Below are 26,210 nucleotides of genomic sequence, written 5' to 3'. Positions count from 1 at the left end.
TTAAAATTTTACCCTTTAGTTTATATTGCCTTTCCTGGTTCTTCCTCCCAAAATGTATCACTTTGCACTATTCTCCATTAAATTTCATCTGCCATGTGTTCACCCATTCCACCAGCCTGTCTATGTCCTTTTGAAGTTTATCACTATCCTCCTCACTGTTCACTATACTTCCAAATTTTGTGTCACCTGAAAATTTTGAAATTGTGCCCTGTACATCCAAATCCAAGTCATTATACACCAAGAAAAGCAGTGGTCCTAGAACCAACCCCTGGGAACACCAATGTATACTTTTCTCCAGTCTGGAAAAACAACCGTTCACCACTACTCTGTCATTTTGTATCCATGCTTCCACCATCCCTTTTAATCCATGCTCAACCCAGTTGATTTGGGGTTATACAAATCAAAATGGCTGAAATATAATCGTGAAGAGATTCTGTCTAATATATCTCATCCTCACAATGAGCGTACAATATGACTCTCACGTTATAAAACAGTGACCTCTAGTGGACTAGAAGAGTGCAGTATTCTAAGGATAGGGACAAGGGCCCAGTCAATGGTGAAGTGACAGCGCTCACAGCTGACCTAAAAAGATTTAGCAGGCTCTAGAATTTCCTCTATTCCGACGTGACTTTGAATCTTGTACCATCTTATAGGAGATCTGTGGCGTCCAGCGACAGTGAAGTTGTCAGATAGGCTGATCAGCCAATCAGATTAAAGAATTCTCAGACAACAAACCAGGAAGTAAGAAGCACAGATTCTAATTCACAATTTAATCATTTTATCAAAAGCAAAATAAAGATTGCGACATTTTCTTTTTAATTCACTTACGGGATGTAGCCATCGCCAGCAACGTCAGCATTTATTGCCCAGGAAAGTGGTGAATGAGCCACCTTTTTGAATACAACTGAATGGCCCATTTCAGAGAGCAGTTAAGAGTTAACCACATTGCGGTGGGTCTGGTGTCACATATAGGCTAGAGCAGATAAAGGCGGAAGATTTCCTTCCCGAAAGGACTCTAGGGAACCAGATGGGTTTTTACCACAATCCGGTAGTTTCATGGTCACCATTACTAATGCTAGCTTTTTATTTCAGATATATTTAATTAACTGAATTTAAATTAAAGGATTAAACCACATAAAAACTTACTTCCATCCAAAATAGAACAGTATTCTGGTCCAATGGGTAATCAAACACCAAAGAACGAAGGTATCTAAAATAGGACTCTAATTTTCCTCTTCATTCATTTCAGCCCACACATTAGTAAAATATCCCACAGTATTCCTAATGAAGCACAGGCTTGTGAAGAAAGAAGTAATGTCAAGTGCAGGTGTGTGAAAATTTGTCACATAGCACTGCAGATTAGTTGTCCATGTTGCAGGTTGTTAACACATATACAGGGCACATTTCTGGATGTCAGTCCTTTTGCAGACTACCTTTGACATCCTGAGAATGCAATGCTATGCACAATGAAGTCGTTGGTTAGCATTGACCGAGGTTGCTAGTTTCTGACCTGGGTTTCCTCCAGTCATCAGAAATGAAAACTATTATTGAACAGGCAGATTCAAGAAACTTTAAGCCGAATTTCTGAATAGTTCTATGGCCTACACTCATCGACTGTATGCTGAACTCAGAGCTATCAACAAGTTGAATAATTCAGAAAATCCAGCCAGTTAATCAACATAGCATTTTGTCCTGTTGTTCATGCAGGTAATGAAGACTTTCATGGTAATAATGCAGGATAGATTCAAATCCAAAATCAGAGATGGATCAGCAGTGTGCCTAATCCACTGAGTAATCCAGATTATGTAATTATATAGGCCAGTTCCTAACTACCACATTAGAATAATTACTGTCCCCTTCATCTGAAATGGGAAAAAGGAACTTCCATGACTGAAATTGGAAAAAAACAATTTTACAGATTAAATTGATAAAATCAAAGGATTTTTATTCACGTGAATTCTGACATAGGTATCATACTGTTGAGGTGGTGTGGCAACATGAAAAATTTGAAAAAGTTATCTAATTTCATTTGTAAAGAATTATTATACTTCAGTAGTACAGATTCAGCACAAAAAAAGTTAGTGCATTACACTTAACATGACCAAACATTAGTACAATATGATGGTCAAATACTATAAACTAGCCTCAATCTATACAAAATTGTACAATTCCAAGTCAGATAAATTTCTATGGGTTTCTCACTCGTGAGGAATTCAATTAAAAGTAAAACTGACAATAATTGTATTGTGCCTATCCTTTCTCAAATCAATTACAGAACACGAAATTAACATGCAATGTGGCAAGAGCAAAATTATTTCAAACTCTGATAAAAGCTGATCCTTGAGGAGGAGCATGTTTTGAAGGTTAAAAAGGCAGAAACCTCAAGCAACAAAATGATCACCATATTAATTGGGCCTTTTCTTTCCTGGACAAAGAGGCAACGAAAATATTAGAAAACCAAGCTCCGTCAACAATAGCACTAACAGTACAGTAGCAATGCACTCTGCTATAAATATATTCAGCTGCCATCTACTAGATTCGTGTTCTGTAATTACAGTCTATAAAACAAGAAAATAGTTTACTCTAAAGACACAGACTATGCACAATCTTACCAGTAATACTGAGGGGGAGATGACAATCATTCTAAGGCCAATAATGAAGGGCATGAGCAAGTAACAACTCAAAGTATATTGAACATTTTCAAGTTACCATTACTGAGTGATTTCTCAACTTGAAACCAGAGAGATACATAGTGACCTTAAGGAATATTATAGCATTTGGGTGGGTGACAACCAGCAGAATTTGCAGCTGATTGGCTGGGAGTCTTGGGGCTCATTTAAATAGAACCAGCGAGCTGCTCACTCCTAAATAGGTGTTCCAATACAGCTTGCTGAATTCGGGTGAGACGCACCCTGGAGTTTGAGCCCAAGATGGCAGCAGCCCAGATTTTTATTTATTTATTTTTATAATGAGACCTGGAGGAACAATCTTCTACCTTCTGGTCCCACAAAAATCATTTGTTCATGTTCGAAGGTCTGCAATTCTTGGCTGACAGGTTCTGCTGAGCAATGTCTGCAGCAGATTGTAAAAATGTTTGGGCCCTATGCAATAAGCCCTTGATTTAAGCGTATTCATGAGGCTTCTGCCCGAGTCAGACGGGCTCCTGAGCCGACAATGATACCAGCGGCAGGAAAGTGGCAGTGTCGAGGGGAGGGGGGGTAAGACCTGCGGCAAATCTATCACTTTAATTTTAACTTTTGCACTGGCCAATTTCCAGGCAGAGGAAGTTAACATTTTCCATCTTGTTTCAATGTCAATTGCTAAGATAAAGTGGTGGACTAGAGTATTATCCAGCCATTTATAAAGGTACCCAGCCATTCATAATAAACTTTGCTAATGGAAGACCCCCCCACCAAACACAGAATTTAAATAGCAAAATACCATTTTCTTAGTAATGTATCACTATAATAGTGGGAACAACCTGAAAACATTAGAGAAATTCACCAGCATCACCCTATGTGCGGCAGAAGCCAATGCAAATTTAAGCATGCAGAATTAAAACCACAATATTAATGAGACAGCACCCCTATTGGCCTATATGATAAATTGAAAGGTGAAGCATTTGCATTTACAAATTCTAGCCTGACAAAATAATTATGGTAATCTGTAGTTTATATAGCAGGATAACAAATATTAGCTATCATTCATATTTAACAGAACACAAATAGATTTCAGTCTAACTGCTAAGAAAAAGCAAATCTTTACGAGGAGCATTTTAGTCCAGTTTATACAGGTTAGATAGGCCTAGAATATAACATACTGTCCCTTTAACCAATTGACTGCTAGTGCTAATGGAATTATACAGTGGGTTGAAAGGCACCAGCAGTTAAATTGTTAACAGTTTTATTTTTTCTAGAGATCCGAAAGCTTTAGGATCTGTGAATAGATCAAATATTTAAATCATGTTGAAGACGACATTCTCCATGCCTACTACAAAATCCATCCATTCTGTCGTCATGCTTAAAGTTGTATCGGCCTCCTCCTAGGGGGAAAAAAAAGACAACTCACTTTTTTAGTTATCTTGACTACTTCTTTAATCATTAGCAAAATACTGTGGATGCTGGAAATCTGAAATAAAAACAGAAAATGCTGTAAACACAACAGGCCAGGCAGTATTTGATCAATGTTCAGATTTTTGGGCCTGTTGAAAACCCTTCTTGCTCTTTTGGTTTCTGTATAAAACTGGCATTCACCTGCAGAACTTCCTTAGAAAAATGGAAATTAAAGGTAACTTGTGATGGTTTGTATTAAAATGTTCAGCCTTTCAGTTGAAAGGCTAGGAGCTTGCTCTTACCTCATTTAAAATTCTCACTTGTTCTTTGAGCAACCAATCTACATGGCTAAGTGTTTTATTTACAAAAATCAACAACATTTGATCTTAGTGTCCAGTAGCTCAATATAAATGCTTCTTTTAGTGTCACAATTATAGAAAAAACACTTCTACGAACTACATAATATGCAGTATTAACTCACTGGAAAATGTGTTACATCATGGGGCTTTCATAGCGCTGAAGCGATTTTTAAAAATGGCTCTCTATATTTAAACTTTCAGCCTCTTCAGCCCCAATTACAGTCCATGGAAACTTTTAACAGTACAACAGATGAGAACAGTGACAAAAATAAGTTTAAAAAATGATCGCCAGCACAGAGACATGACACCCTCCCTATACAGGTCATGAAGCACTTTTGCCATTTAACGCTAAAAATAGGTGTGTATGCAGCAAGTTGGGGCTGCATTTTACTATTTTTAATTTTTATGATTTGTTTATTCAGTATTGTAAAGGGGTGGTTTACTAACTATGCAGCTGAAGGGGTTGTCTAATGCAGCAAGGAGATAAGATAGTCAACACATTCAGATATGAAACCATGCAATTCACAATGATGGGATATCAAAGTTATAAGGGGCACTATATAAGACGCAGTGTCAGCCGTGACTTAGTTGATAGCACTCTCCCTCGTGAGTCAGAAGGTTGTGGATAGAAGTCCTACTCCATAGACTTGAGCAAAAAAAATATCTAGGCTGACACTCCAGTATAGTACCAACGGAAGTGCCGTCTTTCAGATGCAATGTTAAACCGAGGCCCTGTCTGCTCTCAGGTGGACGCAGACTCAAGGCACTATTTCAAAGAGCAGCAGCGGAGTTCTCCCTGTTGTCCTGGCCAATTCTGTCCCTCAATTGACATCACAAAAAACAGATTATCTGGTCATTGTCACTTTGCTGTTTGAGAGAGTTTGTTGTATGCAAATTGGCTGCTGCATTTCCTTCATTACAACAGTGACGACACTTTTAAAAAAAAAAGTACATCACTGGCTGTAAAGTGCTTTGGGACATCCCAAGGTTATGAAAGGCACAAAATAAATGCAAATCTTTTTATATTTAAATGACTGTGTCCCTCTTAAAATATTTCACCCAATACCTGTTTAGGACAGTCGGCTTCAATCTTCTTTGTTGCTTGAATTGCAATTAACAAAACATTTTTTAAACAAAAATGAAGTGACAACTTTGATTCTGTAGTGCCATTTTAGGATAGAATGAAGAGATAGAGATCACCATGCAAATCGAGGCAATAATTAAAATATGTAACTGGACCTTTGTGAAAGAGAAAATACTTCAAATGACTGAGCAAAAGTTTAACCATTTAATTAAAAGGATCTACTGACCTTTCTTGAAGGATAAAATCTAATCAGTTAGAGTTTCGCTGCCGGACATTTTTATCCTTATGATTCATGGATGCATTGGTTTTCCTATGGAAGAAGATATAAAAGTGTTCAAATTCAGTAAAACAAGCTGTTTGCAATGAGTAATACACAAAGAACTTTTTAAAACATGAAATTAGTTGGGTAAACTTACAAGGGTGCAGATCCTTGTTCGTCATCTGATTAACATCAAATTCACATGCAAACACAAAAATAGAGGATAAGCTTTAGTCAAGGTACATCAAGATATTTAATGAATTCACAGCTGATATTTTATTTTGGCATTCAACCTTTTTTTAAAAAAAAGGACCTTTTAAGTAGTTCAGCTTTGTAACAAAAAGTTACTCTGTGAAAAGCAGTTATGAATTTTTGTGGTAAGATCAAAGCACCTCAATACTACAAAGTGGCAGATCGTCAACAATTTTTTGGCGTTAAACTACGGAATAAATGACCAAGATTTAAAGATAGACAAAAATTGCAGAAAGAGCCCAATGCCACTATACCGTGGCATATCACATATCAAAATACACCATTGCATTGCAACCACACAACCCTACTTGTGCCAGATTTCCAAGAAGTGACTTTGCAAGACATCTTTTCTCATTGCTTAGAGGGGTCCACAGCAAACTCATGTCAGCAAGACTGCACCTTAATGACATAATACACTGTTTATGAAGTTACCTTCAGGCCTCAAACATGGTGACTGTGGTTCTTTTGCCACTTTGGCTATGATCTATGGTTCTCAAACCCACTACCTTAAACCTGTAAGCAAAAATGCAGCAAGGGGTACTGAGGGAATGATCAGCCATGATCTTATTGAATGGCGGTGCAGGCTCGAAGGGCCAAATGGCCTACTCCTGCACTTATTTTCAATGTTTCTAATTTCTTGCTCCTAAACTTAGCACTAAAATAAGTAGAACTCCTAAAATCAGTAGCAGAATAGAGCTGCAGATCAGCAGCAGTTTTGTGCTAGTGACAAGCTGTTTAGCATTCTTCATCCTAAATATGGGACACAATTTTAGGCTCAAGGTTTTTGAATTCTCAAAAAAAAACCAATTATAATATCCATTAAAAAGTTTTTTTTGTTGTTACTTGAAATACAATTTTTGCACAAAAGATTCTTTTTAAAACCAATTTCCAAATGCGATTTAGTTTGGAGCCATTTTGTGAATTCCAAAACCTATTAAAAATATAGACCACCGGGGTCTCTAGGTAAATGCACCTTGTGCCTAATCCCACTGGTTTCTATTTTGTCAGTACTGTAAATCAAAAAACTACTACCACTGACCAAAATTGATTCTCATTACACAAACAAGCATAACTAAATGTGCAACATGTTTGGCCTACAGTTAAGACTTTCTGCTGTAGCCAGTAAAATATCTCATGACAATTTTAATTCAGAAAGGGATTTTGTTGGCCAAAATAGTTTTGAACCCATAGTAGCCAACAAATAGGACAATGTTATTTTATCAGACCCCTTTGACAACGTACAAATAGAAGAGGTTAAATTGGTTGGGGGTGAGAAGCAAAAACTGCTACAATTTACACAGGGCTATAGACAAAGAGCATTGTAGTGGGATTAATTGGATGACTCTACCAAAGAGCCAGCACAAGCACGATGGGCTGAATGGCCTTCTTGAAGTAGTAGCAATAGTTTAGGTCACATTTCTCCCCTCCAAATAACTTTCCTGCTCTTTCAGCAACATTTTGTTTACATATTTATATTACCAAGATTAGTAGTAATCACTTGCTTATATATCACTGCAGAGGAATAACCAAGTGACACAAAACATAATTGGACTGAAGTCCTGAAAACATGTCAAGAACACCTCAAAACTGTATTTACCATGAACTTGAGTGATTTATTCAATTTTTTTGGTAAACATTTACCACCTGCAGCTCTCGGTATGGAGGCTGACTGACTGAATGCCATTAATGCAGTGACTTGCATGCTGAAAGATTAATGGGATGTGCTGCAATCACAAACTTTTATGACACTGTAAACTGTTCTGTTTTGAATGTAGGTCAAACAATCTAGGATACCAAGAAATTGAGATGTGTCCTTACATTTGACTTTACAGCTATGGGTACTAATTTTATCTCTGCACTGTCCATTCAGGGATTGTTCCTAAATTATGAAATGAATTGCGTTGAGCAAGAAACATTCAACTTAGTTTGCACAAAGACTGTACTAAATGGCTTTACAGCATCATGCTGAAGTGATAGACAAGGGTCTGTTGAATCAGCAATTTATTTGATTTACAGTAACTTAATGCTAAACACAAGAGCAGCACAATTGTGTAGAGATGGCAGGAACCTGAATTCTGAGCGATTCAGGTAATGGAGTATGTCGCTTCAGACAGACATGCATTTTATTCCACTTACCGCAGGATATGAACCAGCAGCAAATGGGAAAGAAAACATTTTTCATCAAGGAATAGCATTTTGCTTCAATTAATGAGAGAGACCTTGCACTGTGCATACTGGAAGCTGGTGAACAGAAGCCTTAAAATATCAACGCTCCAAAACATTTTCAATGGCTACATGGCAATCACACTTGTACACAATCGGTCTCCAAACAGCTCGGCGTGAAATTGGTCTTTGCTAGTAGCGCGAAGTTGGCTCATCGCAAACCACCAGCCCGTTTCACAGTGCCTGATTTTCTTTTCCATTGAAGTTAATGGAAAACCGAGTGCTGTGCAAACAACAGTGTCCTATGTAAAACAGGCTGTTGAAGCTCTGAGATCTTTCTCACTCCCTCCCCATATGTCCTGAAATGTCAGGGGCCACCCTATTTGACGACATCATCATAGGCAGTCCCTCGGAGTCGAGGGTGATTTTCTATTTGACAGAAGCATCAACAAGCCAAACCGAATGACAAGCGTATTTCTGTAATTCTTCTGTTTCTTTTGGTACCTCGACACACATTTCCCTTGAGCTTAAAATTAAGTAAATGTAAATGCGCCTTTTGTTCAAAGAAAGAACAGGACAAGAGAAATTCAATGTAGATTGAGGGACCTCTTCAAAATTTTAAGACAATTGATCAAGCAGATCCGTAATATCAGATTGCAAGTACAGTTTGAACCTCCCTTATCCAGCACCCTCGGTACCTGCTGCTCGCCGACCTCTTCTGGGGCTAACCTCGCACCGAGACCTGGCTGCTTCAACCCAGGTCGGGTCTGTTGACACCAGAATGCTGCAAAATGGCAGGCGCTGTGCAGCTCAATGGCTGCAATTATCTGTTTGAGTGTCGGCCGTCTCTCTCTCCCTCTCCCGGTGGGGGGGGGGGGGTCGGGTCGGGTCGGTGAGGGAGGGAGGAGGCCGACACCGATTCTCCGGATCACCGGCCATCCCACATTCGACGCTGCAGCAGCTCCTGCAGCTTTCATACACAGACCCGACCCCCTTCCGGAAATGGTACTGGACGAGGGGTGGTGTCGGATGAGGGAGTCCCGGATGAGAGAGTTCAACCTGTAAGCTTGTTTAGAAACTCAGCCCATGAATGAGACTGGATATGCTCCTCTTGGTCAACTTTGGTTTTGGTTCAGACAAAGTTATTCTGATATTCTTGAACCTGCTAATAGTCAGCACTACATCGGCCCTAAAATTCCAGTTGGAGGCTCCCTGCGGGCAATTGCCTCTGACTGGAGAATTTTTATGACATTACCTGTGATCCCGGAGGCACTCCGGATTCCAGTGAGGAGGACTTCTCTTCCTGCACTGCGAAGCGTGCTCCCGTCCTCGAGGTTCCCATGCAGAAGGTGCAGTCACGTGTGACTGCTCAACCAATCAGGTACAGTATTCTCAATTAATAGCAATGGGAACTCCGTATCTACGAGTTCTCATTGCTATTAATTGAGAAAAAAAAACACAAAAGCACCAAATAAAAAATACACCTCACAATTAAAATTAAAGTAATAAACATCTTAAGAAGAAAAAAAATCCAAGTTTTTAAAAAAGTGTATTTTTAATTTAATTTGTTTAATGTTTTAAGTGTGTTTTAAGACTTTTACATCTGTAAAAATAGGCTTTGCGCCTGCTTTTATCAGGCGCAAGAGTTTTGAGGACATTTGCTGGGCAAGATATGGGTAAATGCCGCAATCTTGCCCATGCAAATGTCCTCGCTCCTGATATGCGGATAATCTGTCAAGCTGGAGCTTAACAGATCGGAAAAGCCGATTTTCAGCGCATGTGCATTGTGCGCTGAAAACCGGCTTTTGCAATGCCTTCCCGGGTCCAGACACTCTGTCTGGACCCGGGGAGGCCGGAATTTCTGGGCCATATACTACAAGTGATCAAAGTTTGTTAACTTACCTTCTGAAATTTCATCAGGCTTTCTCCTTTTCTCATAAATGAAGATAATTGCAACAAGCACAATCACCTCGGCAACGATTCCCAAAAAGGGCCAGAGAGCAGCAAAACGGCCACGAACTCGAAGGTGAATGATCTCCACTTTTGCACCAATCTCATTGGTGGCATTGCAGGTGTAGTCTCCTTCGTCTCCATCAATATCCAGAGAATAGATGCGCAACTCAGTCTTATTTCCTGCACTCTTGATGTGAAAATTCTTTGTTCCATTGACAATTAACTAAATTGGAAAGAAATGTTCCATTAAAATATCCATTTCAAATCTGCAAGCAGCAAAAAAAATACTCAAACATTCACGATTTGCTCAACTCTAATGAAGGGCTTCCATATGTATTAAACACCCTTGATGCTCAAGTTTACCTCATATCCCTATTTACTTCATAACCGGCTTTAGCCTGCCAGGACTATGACCAGTTTCTTAACTGATGGATAACCACTGCCCCTACAAGTCAGCACTCCAACATCTTCCTCAATTCCATCAAACAAAAAAAAAAAGGACCAATTCAGATTGCTGGTCAGTCATATGGCTACGGGATAAAAAATATACACAACATATTTCCCTTAACTATATGCTTAAAATTATATATTGTAATGCAAGTTTGCACCCACACTGGAGATTCCCATTATGTTAGAAAGAAAAGTGCAGTAGTGTGCTCATCAATCCAATTCTAACATTACAACTTTGTTATAAAGTGTAATCCAAAAACACGCTGGATCACAACAACAGAACAACTACTCTCAAAGTTCTGCAATGGCATTCAGTGGCAGGCCTCAACAGAAAGATAAAGCAAATATCTCAATAGTTAATGAAAGCGTTCCATCCATCGGAAGCAAATTCCGCATCTCAGCAGAAAAATCTATGGGAAAAGACTAAACAACATTTCAAAACACCACTCATTTTTTTTAAATTGAACGGGTGGGATCAAATGACACAAGTTCCTTAGTTATCCATGATAAATAGTTATTTAATCGCATCCCACTTTACCTCAAAACCGGCTTTAGTATGCCGGGACCATGACCAGTTCTCAACTGGTGGATACCCGCTGCTCTTGCATGTCAACACTCCAACATCTCCCTCGTTTCCATGTTCAGATTTCTTGTCGCTGTTCACACCAGGGAGAGCTAGTTTAAAAATAAACAATTTACATATTTTCAATCAAGCCCAGTTTTTCTCATGGCACCCATAGACAGGTATGGTAACAGATTAAAAAAATTAGATTCTCCAAACTAACGATATCATTTCATGGCACTGTAATCTAAATTACTTAAGTGCCAGATACAAATGTTGATTACTTGCTCTTTCTCATTCCTGAATGTATTTTAGGCTCAACATTTAAACATAAAACATCTTCACGCACTGCATAGCCATTTTGATCAAGTGGTCTTCCCCACACTACGTAAGCAAGACCTCTTTCCAAAATCATACCTTTAGTCCTTAGGCAACAAATGGGCAAGCTACTAGAGTTGGAATAGGAGAGTTAGTGAAGCCTCCAGTGTGGCAGAAATGACGCAGTAGGGGAAGAACTTACCACATGGTTCCCGGCATTGCCATTTTGCCAGGTCCTCAGAACAGGTGGCAAGGGCTAATTTAGATATTGGGTCCTATAATGTCAATATAATCCCAATGCCATTTTAGGATTGACCTGGGCGGAACATGTGCCGTGCACACTCCACCCACTATCAAGCTAGTGGTCCAGCCAGAGGTGCCCAAAGGTAAGGTTATTTATTTATTTTTGTGAAGCCAAGTCTGCTCCGGGCTCCACAAAAATAACCTAGGCTGCTGCTGCACCACCCTCCCCGGCAACCTACCTTTTCTCAGCCTGAGGCTTGCTAGCAGACTGTTACTTCTGCTTGGTTTCTACAGGACCTATGTTAATGAGACCAAGCTGGCAAATGAACCAAGACTCTGGCCGGTGCTATCAGGTAGGTTGACCACAAGGAGGGGAAATCTACTTCAATGTGTTACAAAGGGCAAGCTCCATTGGAAATAGAATTAAAGTCAAAGGAGCTTCCTATACAGATATTGAACTATAATTAAAGAATGAGGAGCTTAAAAAATGTAATTAATTCTCCACTTGTTCAACTGTCACATACAGATAGAATTATCTATTAAAGTAGCACAGAAAATGGAAGTCGAAGTCGCAGGCTACAATTGTTGATGTTGATTTTTGAGATCAATGCTTTGGCAATGCTGAACTCTAAGCCAGAAGGCTAGCAAGTTACACCAAATAGCTGCCTTCAAAGACACTGCAAAATAAAGAGGCACTTTGGGCCATGAAATGGTGACAGCACAGTTAGAATGGGCTCCAACTTAAATTGATGGTTCCTGATCAACCAGGGAACAAAGCACGGAGGTGTATTCTCCATTTAATTTGTAGAGTTGTTCAGTGATGTATTTATCTGAAGGTTAAGGGAATAAACAATGACATGGATTGGCAAATGTCGTCAGTCTTGTCTATATTTGTGATCAAAGTTATACATTCCTTCTGCTAGAGGTAAATAAGATAGTAGTCTCTAATCTGAGCAGACATTTTAATCATGCTTTTCTCAGTTACTTAGAGAGGTAAACATAACTCAATATGCTCAGCAGGGTACTATTCTTAACTGTATAGTACTATTCTCTCCTCTTGTTATCCAGCCTTGTCGGATTCCTTCCAAGGATGGCTAGAGGTTTATCTCGTCCTTACAATTTCCCACATTTACTTTGTACGTGGAAAGCACAAAATAAGTCTGCCACCAGCAATGTAAATCCAGTGGTTACAGAAAAAGGGAGACAGAAAAAGGACGTCCCAAAGCACTTTACAGCCAATTTGTACACAGCAAGATCCCACAAACAGCAATAAGAGAACGACCAGATAATCTGTTTTAGTGATGTTGGTTGAGGGATAAATATTGGTCAGGACACCAGGGGAACTCCCCTGCACAGGAACTTTGTACATTCAATCAGGCTTGATCAAATTGGTATAAACTGGGCTCGAGGTGTATATAATTAATCCATAAGCATGTTGCTAGTTCAGTCTAGTCATTTTTTAATCCCTTTAGAATTTTCCTCCATTTCAGTCACCTCCTTCCTTCCTACAAGCCAAAGTGTCACATTCAGTCAACAGGTACCAAGTAAAAAAACTAACACAGCTTTGGTTGCTTCCGAACAGCCAGTGGCAACCAAAAGTGGTAGGAATTCACGATGCTACCAAGAGATTTTCTTCTCTTACTGCCACCTCCCTTATAATTATTTGCACATCTACTACGGCAATTGGGCAGCACTCTGACTTGCACATTTATTCAGTCTGTTCAGGTTACAATCAAAGAATTTGTATAAAAATGCCTTACCTTTCACATGGATGCTATTATTGACAGCAGGTGAAGTGAAATAATAACAACTGTACTCCCCTGAATGTTTTGCATCAACAGCACTCAGTCTGAAGGAAAAAGTGGCACAAATGAAGATACTGCACAAAACAAAACTTGTATATACCAAGAACAATTATGGATTTTCTGGGTGAAATGTTTACGCAACTAAAAGCCTGAATGGTATGAGACTACCTCTTAGTGGCAGTCTTACAGCTGAAGCAGAAATTCAAAGGCATGTTGTTTTGGCTACAGCTATACTGTATATTTTAAGAAATGTTATTATAGTTACTGAGATGTCAAGCTAAACTACTGAAACAGCATTCAATGCAACTCCTTCAGTAAGAAACAATGCAAGGGAAATAGCTATTTGAGAGATTTTGTCAATGCATAACATTGTACTGAGTAAAATGTTAAGAATCAGTTTCCCACAGATCCTGTTCATAAACAGCATGTGACTGTTTAATCTATTTGTACCTCTGCCTTTTGCTATTCCAAGATAAATTTAAATAATTGTTTAAATACACTCGGTATCTCAAGCTAATAAGGAATTAGAGGTTATGTCACAGCTAGACTTAAGTGATAATCTCTTGCGGTGACTATCTAGCTCAGCCAAGTGGTTAAATTAGCAAAAGCATTTCCACTTCTAACAAAGGATAGGTCACCTTCCACCCATCAAATCCTCCAGTAGCATTATCCCACAGCAATGCCAAAGTACAGGTGACAGGTGGACTCACAAGTGAGTAGCACAGTATTCTACAAAGCTACAAACTGAAAAGCTGAATTAATGCTCCTGTAGGCACTAAACAAACAGCAAACGAGAGCTGAAGGTGCGGAACTGAGTGTGAGAGAACTATGGTCTTTGCTCTGAATGCAGAGGGAAAGTCAAGAATGCAGGATAGGAGCTGTCACTTGTGCTCTGCTCCCCACCCCACTCCAGCCCCCTCCCTACTCCAAAACGTTTTGTTCTGTGCCAATGTCCAGGCTTGCTGAAGAAGCCACAGTCTGACCCCAGGTCTTCATGCAACAAAGAAACAGAGGAATTCTGACAGAGAGGAAATGGGTGAGTCTTATAGAAAAGGGGACGAGAGTGAGAAAGAATTAAGTAACAAGCCAGAGAGGTACAGAGACGACAAAAATATGAGAGAGCATGCAGGAAAAATTGAAATAGAAAGAATGGAAGACAAAGAGAGAGACACAGTATAAGCAAACAATCACATGCATACCTATAAATCAATTGCCAGTGACAGCATAAAGATACAGATGCAAACTCAATAAGCAGAAATACTAACCAGAAGAGACTGGACCAATAGCACACCATTGCACTAATGGACACCTTCAATGGATTACCAACACAAGTGCCAAATATAGCAAGAATCACTACAATGTTAGATCAAAATCTATTATATTTATAAATACTGTGAAATGTATTTTTGGTTAAGTGGCACAGAGGGTTGAAATATGGAGAAAGCAGATTAAGGAAACTCTTCTCTGTCCCCAAAACTTACCCACATTTTACATCTGGGCACCAGTTCAATTTTGAATGGAAGTGGCTCTGGTAGTAAATGTAACAGCAATTATAACTGAACTGTGCTGGTACAAATTATGCTGCTGTAAATTAATTGAGACATTGCTTTCCTTGATAAAATAGGACAATGCTCTGGGACAAAAATCCTTGAGACTTTCTGTCTAAATTTAAACTAAAGCTGCTAGCAGGCCCAAGTCTTATTTTCACGACACCAACTGAACGAACACCACTAACTGAAAATTATTACAGCAAGAAAAATAATCAAGCAGCAACTCACACATTGAATGAACTGATAGGTAGAGAAAACAAAGCTGAACAGTAACATCCCCACAACACGTTTCACAAACTACTGTTTTGGAAGGATGTCAATGTAAACATGGCATGTATATGTGACAAATAAAATTTTAATGCAAATCTCCAACTGTACCAATCTGCTAGCACCATGGCACTGCTTCTCAAAATTAACAAGGTGCAGGGCTGAGGGTTTACATGGAATTTACAGCACAGACAGAGGCCATTCGGCCCAACTGGTCTATATCAGTCTTTGAGCCTACGGGCCTCCTCCTACCCTACTTCATCTCACCGTAGCAGCATATCCTTCTATTTCTTTCTCCCTTGTGTACTGATCTAGCTTCTCCTTAAACTTAGATGTGCTATTTGCCTCAATCACTCCATGTGGCAGCGATATTCTCACCACTCTCTGGGTAAAGATGATTCTCCTGAATTCCTTACTGGGTTTATTAGTGACCATCTATTAATGGCCCCTAGTTTTATACTTTTATTCTATTCTTCTATTAATATTTCTGGAGGGTTGACAAACTCCAGACACCTACATCAAGAACTGGGGGTGGTGAGCATAAATATGGAGAACAGTAACAGGGATAAAGCACTGAAACAGTGCTGAACTAGTTTAAGGAAAGTATCCTAATTCGAGATTCTCTGTGATAGGGATAAAACAAAAATGTTACTGATTTTTCACTTAAATATGGATTGAGTCATCAGCTGGCTGGCAGTGAAAGTATTGACACATACTTGTATTCCATAATTGTTGATGCCTCTGTATCACTGGTTTCTGGGATATCCACGTCATCCTTTTTCCACACACGCCCTTCAATGATTGAAGGTGGATTTGTCAGGTTGCAGCGAAGTATTGCTTCCTTCAAAACTTCCCCTGATTCCAAGATTGGAGGATCCACAACAATTATAGGGTCTGGTTGCAAAGAAAGAACAGGTTTCAGAATTGAATGGTAACTAATTGAAAGCGGAGACCAGGTAACCAAAAAATGGTCGCAGCAATTATGCTTCCATATTTTAACACTTCATGAAAGGAATGCATCTACACAAAGTAACATAAAACTCAATGTAATGTGGCAAACTATGTTACAATTTAAAAACATGGAGCTATAAAGTTAAGCAGTTATCAATCCAGCTTAAAGCTGAAAACTCAAAATAGTCAAGTGAAAACCTGCTCTGAACTAAATAAGCAATTTCCTTTGTAGTAAAACATTATTACACAGTTTTCTAGCATTATGAACATAGGATTGCTTTGTTGAGACATTGTCTACACCAATACATTCGGGGGGACAGTAAACTACTAAAGCTTATCACAGCAGCAAAATGCAAACCTCTTCTTTCCCCCCAAATGACCTATTTAATGGATATCTAATTTCTCAGCCATTTGGTTTCAGGAAACATTGTAGTAATTTCCAATTAACTTTTTCATAATATGGCTTATAATTCCATCATATCAATGACATGATTTGGAACCGCTGATAGAAAATAAACATCCCTCCACTGTTCTGTGTGCATTAAGATCTATCATGTTATTCCACATAATAGTCAAAAGTAGTTTTACCACTGATCAGCTTGTCAGATAAAGAAAGTGCGAGATCACTCCAGAACTTTGATCAACTAATGTAATAATTCAAATCATACAGGTATAAGGAAAACCTTAAGTCAGTTTAAAAGAGTGATGTCTTCAGCACTGTCTAAGCACCCACAGTAACACGCAGCAAACTGGTTGCTGCTCTTAAATGATCAATATCCAGTTCATTCATTAGCAATAAGGAAATGTTATAATCAAGATGGTCAATTACAGAGAGATTGAGGGTCTTGTTAATTCCATTTTTTCTCCCATCAAAAAGGTTTGCACTGCAATATTTAGCCACTGTAACACAACCAGCAAAACACAAGGGCACTACAGCATAGGCCAAGACAAGGAGGGGATAAAGGAGTCTCTGACGTTCACAAAGTTGGATATAGAGGTTTGGGAGAATATTACACACATCAAAATGACACAATCACAAGGTAGCGACTGATAAAGTACATGGCTTGGTCAGGAACCAGAGGGTATGCAATTCCATCCTACGGTACTAGAAAGCTTTCAGGTGCCATCTTCTGGTTGTAAAGGCAAAACTTGGAAGACCAGTAACAGAGTGTGAGATTGCAACATTACAAAAAGGCAACCTACATGTTTCCATGTTGTATTGCTGTAAATATAAATGGTAAGCCAGATGTCTAATATTTCCTATTACATAACTTGGTGTAGAATTGTCTGTAGAAGCCTAAACAAAACGTTTAACACACCGACTAAATAAAACACAAATATAAAGCATGTACCAATATATCAGCTCTGGAAAATATTTTGCTTCATCAGCTTAATTAGACAGCTGGCCACCCATTCAACAATATTCAGAGTTCAAGTGGAAGTGATAATATCTTAAATGAAATTGTTTTGCTTTCAACACCTAAACGTTGGGAAAACAATCTCACAACCTTGCAACAAGTCATAGGATAAAAACAGGGTAACTGCCAGGGTGGAGAAGGGTTGGCATGGCTTTGATCACAGGACAGCAGTGCAGGCGCCAGGAGCTTTTCTTGGAAGGACGATGAAAAGGGCACCAAAATGCATACCAGGCACTTGGACTAAGCTACTGGTAAACATCTCCGACAACTTGGCAACCGCCACTCACGTTCAATGATTATTACTGTCGCCTGAGACCGGATCCACTTGATTTTGGGGCGTTTTTTTAAATCATTGCGGTCGGGATCATTACTGGCTCTGCATTCGTATGTGCCAGTGTCCTCAATACTTAGGTTCATGATGCCGATGGAGCTCTTGGCGACAAGGTTGTAGCTGGAGTTGATTTTGATCCGCTGTTGTCGCGCACCATCATAGAGCTGCGACATGACCTCAGTATCATTGCCCTCTAGGCCCCACCACTGAATTTCAGGGGTGGGGTTTCCAATTACCTCACAGTTCAATTCTATATCATCTTCCATTAGCTTCACTTCAGACAGGGGTGACTTTATAAAGCCAGCTGCAACAAAAAAATTCATTGGCAACAGAACAGCAAATCAAATCAATTTAAGCCACAAGTTTCAGTTGATGAACATAACAGCATTAAAAAGAATACGGCAAGGGAAGTTCTCTCACGAACCACTGCCCCACCCACCACCCCCCCAAACACACAAACTTATGGGAGCCTAACCTCAGTAAATTTCCTAATGAGAGAATTGTGTGTGTTAGCTTGTAATTAATTTCCTTTCAGCATCTCTCCTGTATATTGGGTCCTGCATTAAGTGTCAATGCTCACAGCATTCCAAAACTGTGCCGTGTTGTCACTGGGCTGGTTTGGCATATTGGTACCCATATGGTACAGGATTTAAAAAACAACACATTCAGCAAATGTGCTTCTTGTATAATACTCAACTCAACTAATCTAACTCAAGTTCGGAAGGTAAAATTGACAAGTTATACTGCTGTACGGACAGTTCCAGTCAACAGATAATGAAAATTTCACAGATCATCACCACTTACTAAGAATGATGTGTAACTGCTGAAACAGTACAAGCACCGCAGTACCGTGAATGGGTTAAAAGACTTTACTGCATTAGAGAATTGGAGATAGAAATATCTGTAATTGCCTCGGGTTAAAGGTCAGTCCAATTAGTGCTATAGGAGGTTATTGTCCCCTTCTCTTCAGTTCATAAATACAAAATTGTGGCTTTGAAAAAAAAGAAATTGTTAAGCAAAAGCATATTATATAAAATGGATGTTAATACACAAATATTAACTAGATCAAGAATAAATGCAATTTAAAATATCTTGTATGAAAATAAACATATTTTACCCCACACAGAATAAACCTCATTTCTCATTCCATAAATTTCCTGAATGCTTTCTACCTAATAACAGAAGGAGAGAAAGAACTTGCATTTATATAGTGCATTTCACATCCTCAAGCTGTCCCAAGCGCTTCACAGCCAATGAAGTACTTTTTTTTAAAAAATGAAGTGTAGTTATTGAAAATATGCAAAGTATGAATGAGCTCCTAACTCCTAGCTCCTAATGTTGTGAATTGTTAAATTATTTATAGGGAAATACAAAATCATTTCACACTCCCTTTATTACAAACTTTCTTAATAAACACTTTTGTTCCAAAGGGAGCAGTAGAAATGTCTGCCATCATGCATTTACATCCTTGGAACAAGCAGCACAACAGCATTGACAAAAGCACATAATTTGCTCACTTGGTCAAGAATGTACCATACAACAGAAAGAACATATTGAGATACAAACAGTTCTTTTTAATGTTTGATTTAAATAGTCATGCGAGAAATAAAATACAGAATGTACTAATCAATTTCTAATTACTATACAGGTTGAACCTCCCTTATCTGGCACGCCTCCTCGTCTGGCACCATTCCCGGTCACTGGGTGGCGCATAAGCAGAACTCCGACATGAACAAATTGAAGTCCTTCCTCGCTGCAGACTCCCAATCGCTGGCCTGACCCCGAATCCACCGACCGCCTCTCCCTCCCCCCCCACCCCACATTCTCTCTGCCGCACTCCCAGCCCCAAGCCTGATATCCCCTTGCTCAGTACCTGTATCATCCAACTTAACTTGACCACCCCTCATCCGGAAAAATCCCTTATCCAGAACGGGCCCCAAGGGTGCCGGATAAGAGGTTCAACATGTACTTGTATCAGACCAGAACTTCTTATTTTTCAAATCTATTTTTACAAAGTTTCTAAAGTTGTATCGGCCCCGCGTTGTATTTTATAGTCACTGATAAAATTCTGGTTTGAATTACTTAAAAAGGAATATCTTGGAACAAGATTCTATATTGGCCTTAAGTTATCGCTTAAAATCCAAACTCTGCCCCTCTCCAAATATATAGGGCTCAATTTTCCCCAATGACATTTTTTTTGGCATATTGTCCTTCTTTCTTGGCCCCAACTACTGCAAAAAAATCATCAAGTTTCCCCGTTCAGTTTTTTGAATTTGGTGCCACGCAGCCTGTCCTGTAGCTTCAGGGGAGGGGTTGAAGCCTAATGTCTGTGCTGAAAAACCGCTGCCTGCCCCCACCACCACCCCCACCCACCTCCTCTGCATATGCAGAAAATAAAAAAGGACATTTTTGACGTGATTGCTATGGGTGCACATGCCCAGTACAGGTCCCGGTCTGCATTCGGCCATTGCTAAAGAGCCAGTTGTGTGGAGAACTTTAATTCTCATTGGAAAAATCGGAGCTGCAATACAGTATGCAACGCGGCTCAAGGACCAAGTATTTCTTACAGGAGGAATTGGAGTAGTCATTCCTCCGGGCATATAGTGCAGCAGTCACCTGCCGAATGCAGATGTGTTGCATGTTGAGAAATGGCGCACACATCCCCAGTTGTGGCCTGGAACGATCCAGATGCATAGAATGAAAGTGCAGCTGTAACCTTCACTTCAACTGACAAAGCAGTCCTCCTGATGCTTCGAGATTGAAGGTCTGCTTTTACTAACTCACAGATCTCAGTTACAACTTCTTTGCAGAAATGCAGCCGTCTGACACAGTCTGCATCACTCAGGTGCAGGTCCGAACACCTATCTCGATATACCAGACGTGGGTAAGGCCTCCTGCCCATCATCCTATGTGCTCGGAGATTCCTCATGCGATGACGTCGAATCAATTATCTCCTCCGCAGCATCATCATCATGCAGAAGGTTTGCACAAGGTATGGCAGTGTCAGTATTTCCCCCATGATTAAATTGTACCTTTGCAAGAAGTTCAAAACGGCAGACAGGACAAGGTACTTTGTTCTCTCTCCCTCCCTCCTCCCCCACCCGCAAGGTTGACGCCCTAGTATGAACCACACCCAGGTCTGAGCATGCGCAATGATCGGGAAACACACCCATCTCTCCCCCCACCCCCGGGCTTCATTTGATGCATAGTGACATAGTGTAAGGCTTCTCATGCCTTCAGTTCGTCTTCCACACCAACCACCCCCCCCCCCCCCATCCCAGGCTTCTTTTCAAGCCGAGCCCAAAGTCTGTGTCATGGCGAGGGACCGATTCTGCTGGCCGACTCTCGAGCCCGGTTTGGAGAGGCACTTTAAAAAAAATCAAAAGTTGAAGAATTCCATGAAACTTCAATTTTCTGCGTTTTGAGCTTGAAAAATTTAAGCTTAATGATGCATACTTGTGTTCTTGACTCCCTCCAAAACTGCCTAAAAACAATGGAATCTTTCTGCAGCGATTTCTTGATGTGCGTTGGCTTTTCTTAAGTGCCCAGAAGGTTTTGCGGAGTGGTCACATATGCAGTCCTAGGAGACATGCAAGTTGACCAAATTTGCATAATTGTGAAAAACTGCCGCAGACATCAGGTTACGCAAAAAAAAATTAATCTAAAAAAAAAATCGTAACGTGAGTTATGTTGCCTCGCAATCTTTAGGGAAACTTGGATTTTTAAAACTTAGGCCAAAAAAAGCAGCGTGCACCAAAAAAACGGCGCAAATCAGTGAGGAAAATTGAGCCCATAAACTAAAAAAAAATCTCTATATTTGCACATGTGCTAACCTAATCTGAACAGAATATATACAGCACTAAAAAAAGCTGGTTACACCTGTAGATCTATGGAATTGCTCACAGATCGTGCAGTGTGCAGCAGTGTTTGCAACGTTTAACTCCGACGTGCTACGATTGGGTGGACGGGTATTTATGATGCCAAGAGTGGAGTTACAGTTTCCATGTAAGATATTATGAACTGGTAAGCATGAATCAGAACTGGAGAGATGGAATAGATTAGCTGACTTCTGTGCAGTCATCTGATATCTAGTAGTTGGAGGAAGAGAGAGAAGTGCGTGCTGTAGTAATATTGGTCAGTTGTAAGTTAAGGATGACAGTAGTTTATGAATAGAAAGTTGAAATTCAATTAGTAACCATACAGACTTAAGCCTATGAAATATAAACGGTTTACATAATATAACTGCATATACAGAATTAGAAAGTGGTTCATTTTGATGGATAAGTTTAATTGTTTTGCGTGATTAGAAAATTTGGAGTTTGATTTTCTTACCTATATGGAAATGAAGGGGAAGGCTTTTGGCTGATAGTCTTTGAAAATTTCCCCTGAACTGCAATGTTATTTGTGGGCTAAAGGGTTTGTGTGTCACAAGATCAAGGGTAGCTGAGTTCGAGATCAGATAATAAGTTGTGTGGAAAAAACACAGAAGCACAAGTGGGTGCTGGCTGAAGCAGGATCTGCCGGTAGTGTGGGAAAGTAATTTAGAGGGAGAAAATGCCTCGGAAAAGCTGGTGGAAGCATCGGTAAGCATCAGAGGAAGAAATGACAGGTGCTGAGCAAGTCAATGGAGTCCTGGATGTCATTCAGAGGAAAAGATTCTCATAGGAGCCATCAGGGTGAGCAACTTTCTGTACCATTAGGGGAAAAGCAACTTAAGCGACCACACAGAAAACACCTATACTTATAAGGGAGAAGTGGAAGAATCAACGAGAGGGGGAAGCTTTGCCAATGCAGTCCCAGGCAGCAAAAGGCACAGTAAAACCAATACAGCCAAGATCCTACATGTGCAATAAACCAAAGGCAAGTAAGATAAATTGATTAAATATTGTGGCTATGATTGAGTGATAGAAGCGTGACAAAAGTGTTGTCACCAAAACTTTATTTATTCTTCCAGCCAAAATTTGCTGTTATAAATGTCAATATGGTTACAGCACAGGAGACCGCCATTCGGCCCATCGAACCCATGCTGGTTCTCTGCAAGAGCACGTCAGCTAGTCCCACTCCCCTTTCTCCGTAGCCCTGCAATTTGTTTTCCTTCAAGTACTTTTCCAATTCTTGTTTGAAAGCCGCAATTGAATCTGCCTCCACTACTTACAAATTAGAGCTGTTTGTTGGCGCACCAGCTTTTGTTTTGCTGTTGTGAAAGTCACCTCGGGCCCTCTGCATGAGCAAAACTGAAGGGTACATAGGGAAACCAAGCTATAAATACCTTCCCATAACTCCGCTATTGCCTCCATAGATCATAACATTTACATTTTTGTTAAACCTTCAAATATTAAGCAATAACTTGTTAGTAAGAGCTATATCATTACTGTATATTGTAAATGACATGGTTGAAGAATTCCAGCAATCCGATCATTTTCCAAGAAAAGAGTCCATGTTCGTAAAACAAATCTTTAAAAAATCTTTGAATTACAAGGTAATAACTATGACTACATTACCCATAAAGGCCACATAATCTTGATCCAATCTTTCATACAGCCATATCCAAAGGCAATGAAAGGAGCAACGGGAAAGATTGAAATCCTGTCATACCAAAATGGTATAAGCGAGATCGCAACACTAATTTATTATACTTCTGTGAAATATAGTCCTTTAAATTCATTTTATGTAATTCAGCAACTAGCCAAAATAAATGGTTATTGGAATTATACTTTCAGCTCCAAACCGAGCCTGGATGTGGATAACAGGTTAAATGTTGCGATTCTCTGAGCGCTGCTAGGTAAAGGTATTAAAGGATAGGCAGTAATGGCGGGTAAATAAGAGTTGAGGTGCAGTCATTATCTAATTGAATGGCAGAACAGGCTCAAGGCGCTGAGTGGCCTACTCTTGTCCCTATGTCATCAGAAATAGTGGATTTAAGTTACCAAATATAAAACACACAGGTCTCAATTTCATGGTGAATCTGAAACAGCATTGCAAAGAAACTATGATGATAAATGTGATAATCCACAAATCCTTGAAATACCTCTATCAACATTCGACACGTACACCCACATTTATACCCAGTTTGTATCGGCATGTCAACATGCTCACATTCAGATTGGATAGTCATAATCCAAAATAGTCAGTGGGACAATACTACTGAACCAAGTCACAATGTACATTATAGACTAAAGGGTATTAGGAAAGAGACTGGTTTTGCCGAGTTTATGGTTTTCCAACATTTAATAGAATACAGCAGTGTTACACAAGTGTAACGTTTGGCAAAGCAGTACATTTTAAAAATCCACTATGTTGCATTGCAGACAAAAAAGCTACGAACAAAGTTTTGATTCTGGGTTATCGATCCGTACAGCATAATGCTCGACACATCACAAGTGCTCCGATCCTGTGCAGAGCAGCAGCCAAAAACAGTTGAATTGATGTGATGCAAAGGACAGATTAAAAAAAAAAGTTCGAGTTGAGAAGTTGAAATGACACTAAAAAGAAACGCTCAGATTAGGTTACTATTAACAAATCCTAAAGGAAGATCACAAAATGATTGCCGCCCAGAGAGATTAAAGAGACTCCCAACAGGACGAGGAGAACACAAATAATGTGAGTGATTAACACACTCAGAAAATAATGTGAAATAGCTGACTTCTCACCACCAGATGGTAGCAGGAGTCCTTCAGTCATCTCTGTCGGCACCATTAGTTTGTGGCTTTCTTTGTGGTCTCTGCCCTTTGCGTGTCTTGTGTGGATGATCCATTGCTGTCATTTTTCATCCATTGCACCCAAATCGCTCCATTCCAGTTCCTCTGATCACGATGGTTTGTCAGTTCTTCTGATCTCCGCATTCCTCACACTTCACACGCACGGCTGTCTCAGAATTCTCCAAATTTTTTCTTTTCAGTACCAGTTAGGGTGGATACTCCATAGATCAAGATTAGAGGAATGACTATATCAAGGACTTTCATTGTTACCTTTAACAAACATGAAACAGCAGACACACAAAAATACTCTACAGTATATGTAAACTAAGTGGGCATAATTTTCTTAAGTACTCTCTTTTATTTTCTGGTAAATGGCTACAATCAAGGCTCAATAAAATCACTGGTGCTTTAAGTTTTATCACTACCACCACATACTTCCACTTATAGCAGCAGAAAATTGAATTTCTACCACAAGATATCTAAAAATTGGGACTTTTTAAATGTCTGAATATTCTTCAGTGTAGCTTTCTTCAAACTGCAAATTAATATCAGCTCAAGCTGACACACTTAATAGCACCATGAGGAATCCACTGACACATTTAATAAGAAAATTCAGAGCAGGGAGCATCCAGAGGGAAGGCATTGCTTGGAAGACAGATACATATAGCAGTACTGTATTAGGAGGGAGAGTCATCCAGAGGGAAAATGTAATTCAAGATGTTCACTAATGGACCAACTTGTTATTGTATACAAATTCAAATAACTGAACATCAATAGTATTACTGTCCCAGAAGCTAAGGCAGAAGATTTTTAATTTCCAAAGCATCTTGAAGCACCATGTTTAAATGTAATTTACTAGTTGTATTAATCATACTGTGTAACCTTCTGTCCTTTTTGCTAATCTTTCAGTTTTCTATCACTCTTTCTTGACCGTCTCAACCCCCATTTTGTGTTTCAGTCCAAGAACAGTGGATGTTACAATCCAACACAGTAATGGAAAGAAAACAGGGCGAGAATTCAGAACTTCCAAACTGGATAAATCTCTCAGAACCATATATCTGATACCTATTTTTAGTGAACCATTTCTAATGCCCAGCATTTTGTTGGTGGCACAAAACAAATCCCCTGTTGGAGGAATAATAGGCATCAATAAGCTTAGCTGCGAGAGCTCCACAGTTGAACAAGCCATCACTAATGGAACATACAAGAAATGGGCACTCAAGTGCAGTTCCTGGCAGAAAGCTGCCACCACACATGGAACATTTGCCTATCATTTGAAGGAATTCAATTGAAAATGTGTACAAAGAAAATGAAGGCAAAAATCTGAAAGACAAGACAGAATTTGGTATATTGTGCAGACAAATAAATTGGAATTCACCAAAAACTCTCTCCTAGTGTGCTAGTTAAAACACGATACATAAAATTATGCAATTCTTTTGCAGCATATTCATATAGGATAGCATGTGACACTAAGACATGTTACATTACTTCCTGC

At 39.5% G+C, this 26,210-nt stretch overlaps 1 protein-coding gene across 1 annotated transcript in view; it reads right to left on the bottom strand.

Moving 5' to 3' along the window:
• Positions 1–1,919: 1,919 nt before the first annotated feature.
• bsg (basigin) overlaps positions 1,920–26,210 on the bottom strand; it is a 29,996-nt gene continuing 5,705 nt past the window's right edge. Inside the window, exons 2-8 of the mRNA XM_070859705.1 lie at positions 16,034–16,211; positions 13,456–13,544; positions 11,111–11,247; positions 10,072–10,345; positions 5,912–5,936; positions 5,722–5,805; positions 1,920–4,042 (exon numbers count right to left, since the gene is read on the bottom strand). Of these exons, the coding sequence (XP_070715806.1) occupies positions 5,745–5,805; positions 5,912–5,936; positions 10,072–10,345; positions 11,111–11,247; positions 13,456–13,544; positions 16,034–16,211 (764 nt within the window). The 3' untranslated portion in view covers positions 1,920–4,042; positions 5,722–5,744. The remainder of the gene's footprint in view (positions 4,043–5,721; positions 5,806–5,911; positions 5,937–10,071; positions 10,346–11,110; positions 11,248–13,455; positions 13,545–16,033; positions 16,212–26,210) is intronic.

Source organism: Pristiophorus japonicus, chromosome 18 (assembly GCF_044704955.1).
Source record: "Pristiophorus japonicus isolate sPriJap1 chromosome 18, sPriJap1.hap1, whole genome shotgun sequence".
Lineage (NCBI taxonomy): Eukaryota > Metazoa > Chordata > Chondrichthyes > Pristiophoridae > Pristiophorus > Pristiophorus japonicus.
Note: the sequence above shows the minus strand (reverse complement) of the source record. Positions and strands in the feature narration are given on the sequence as shown.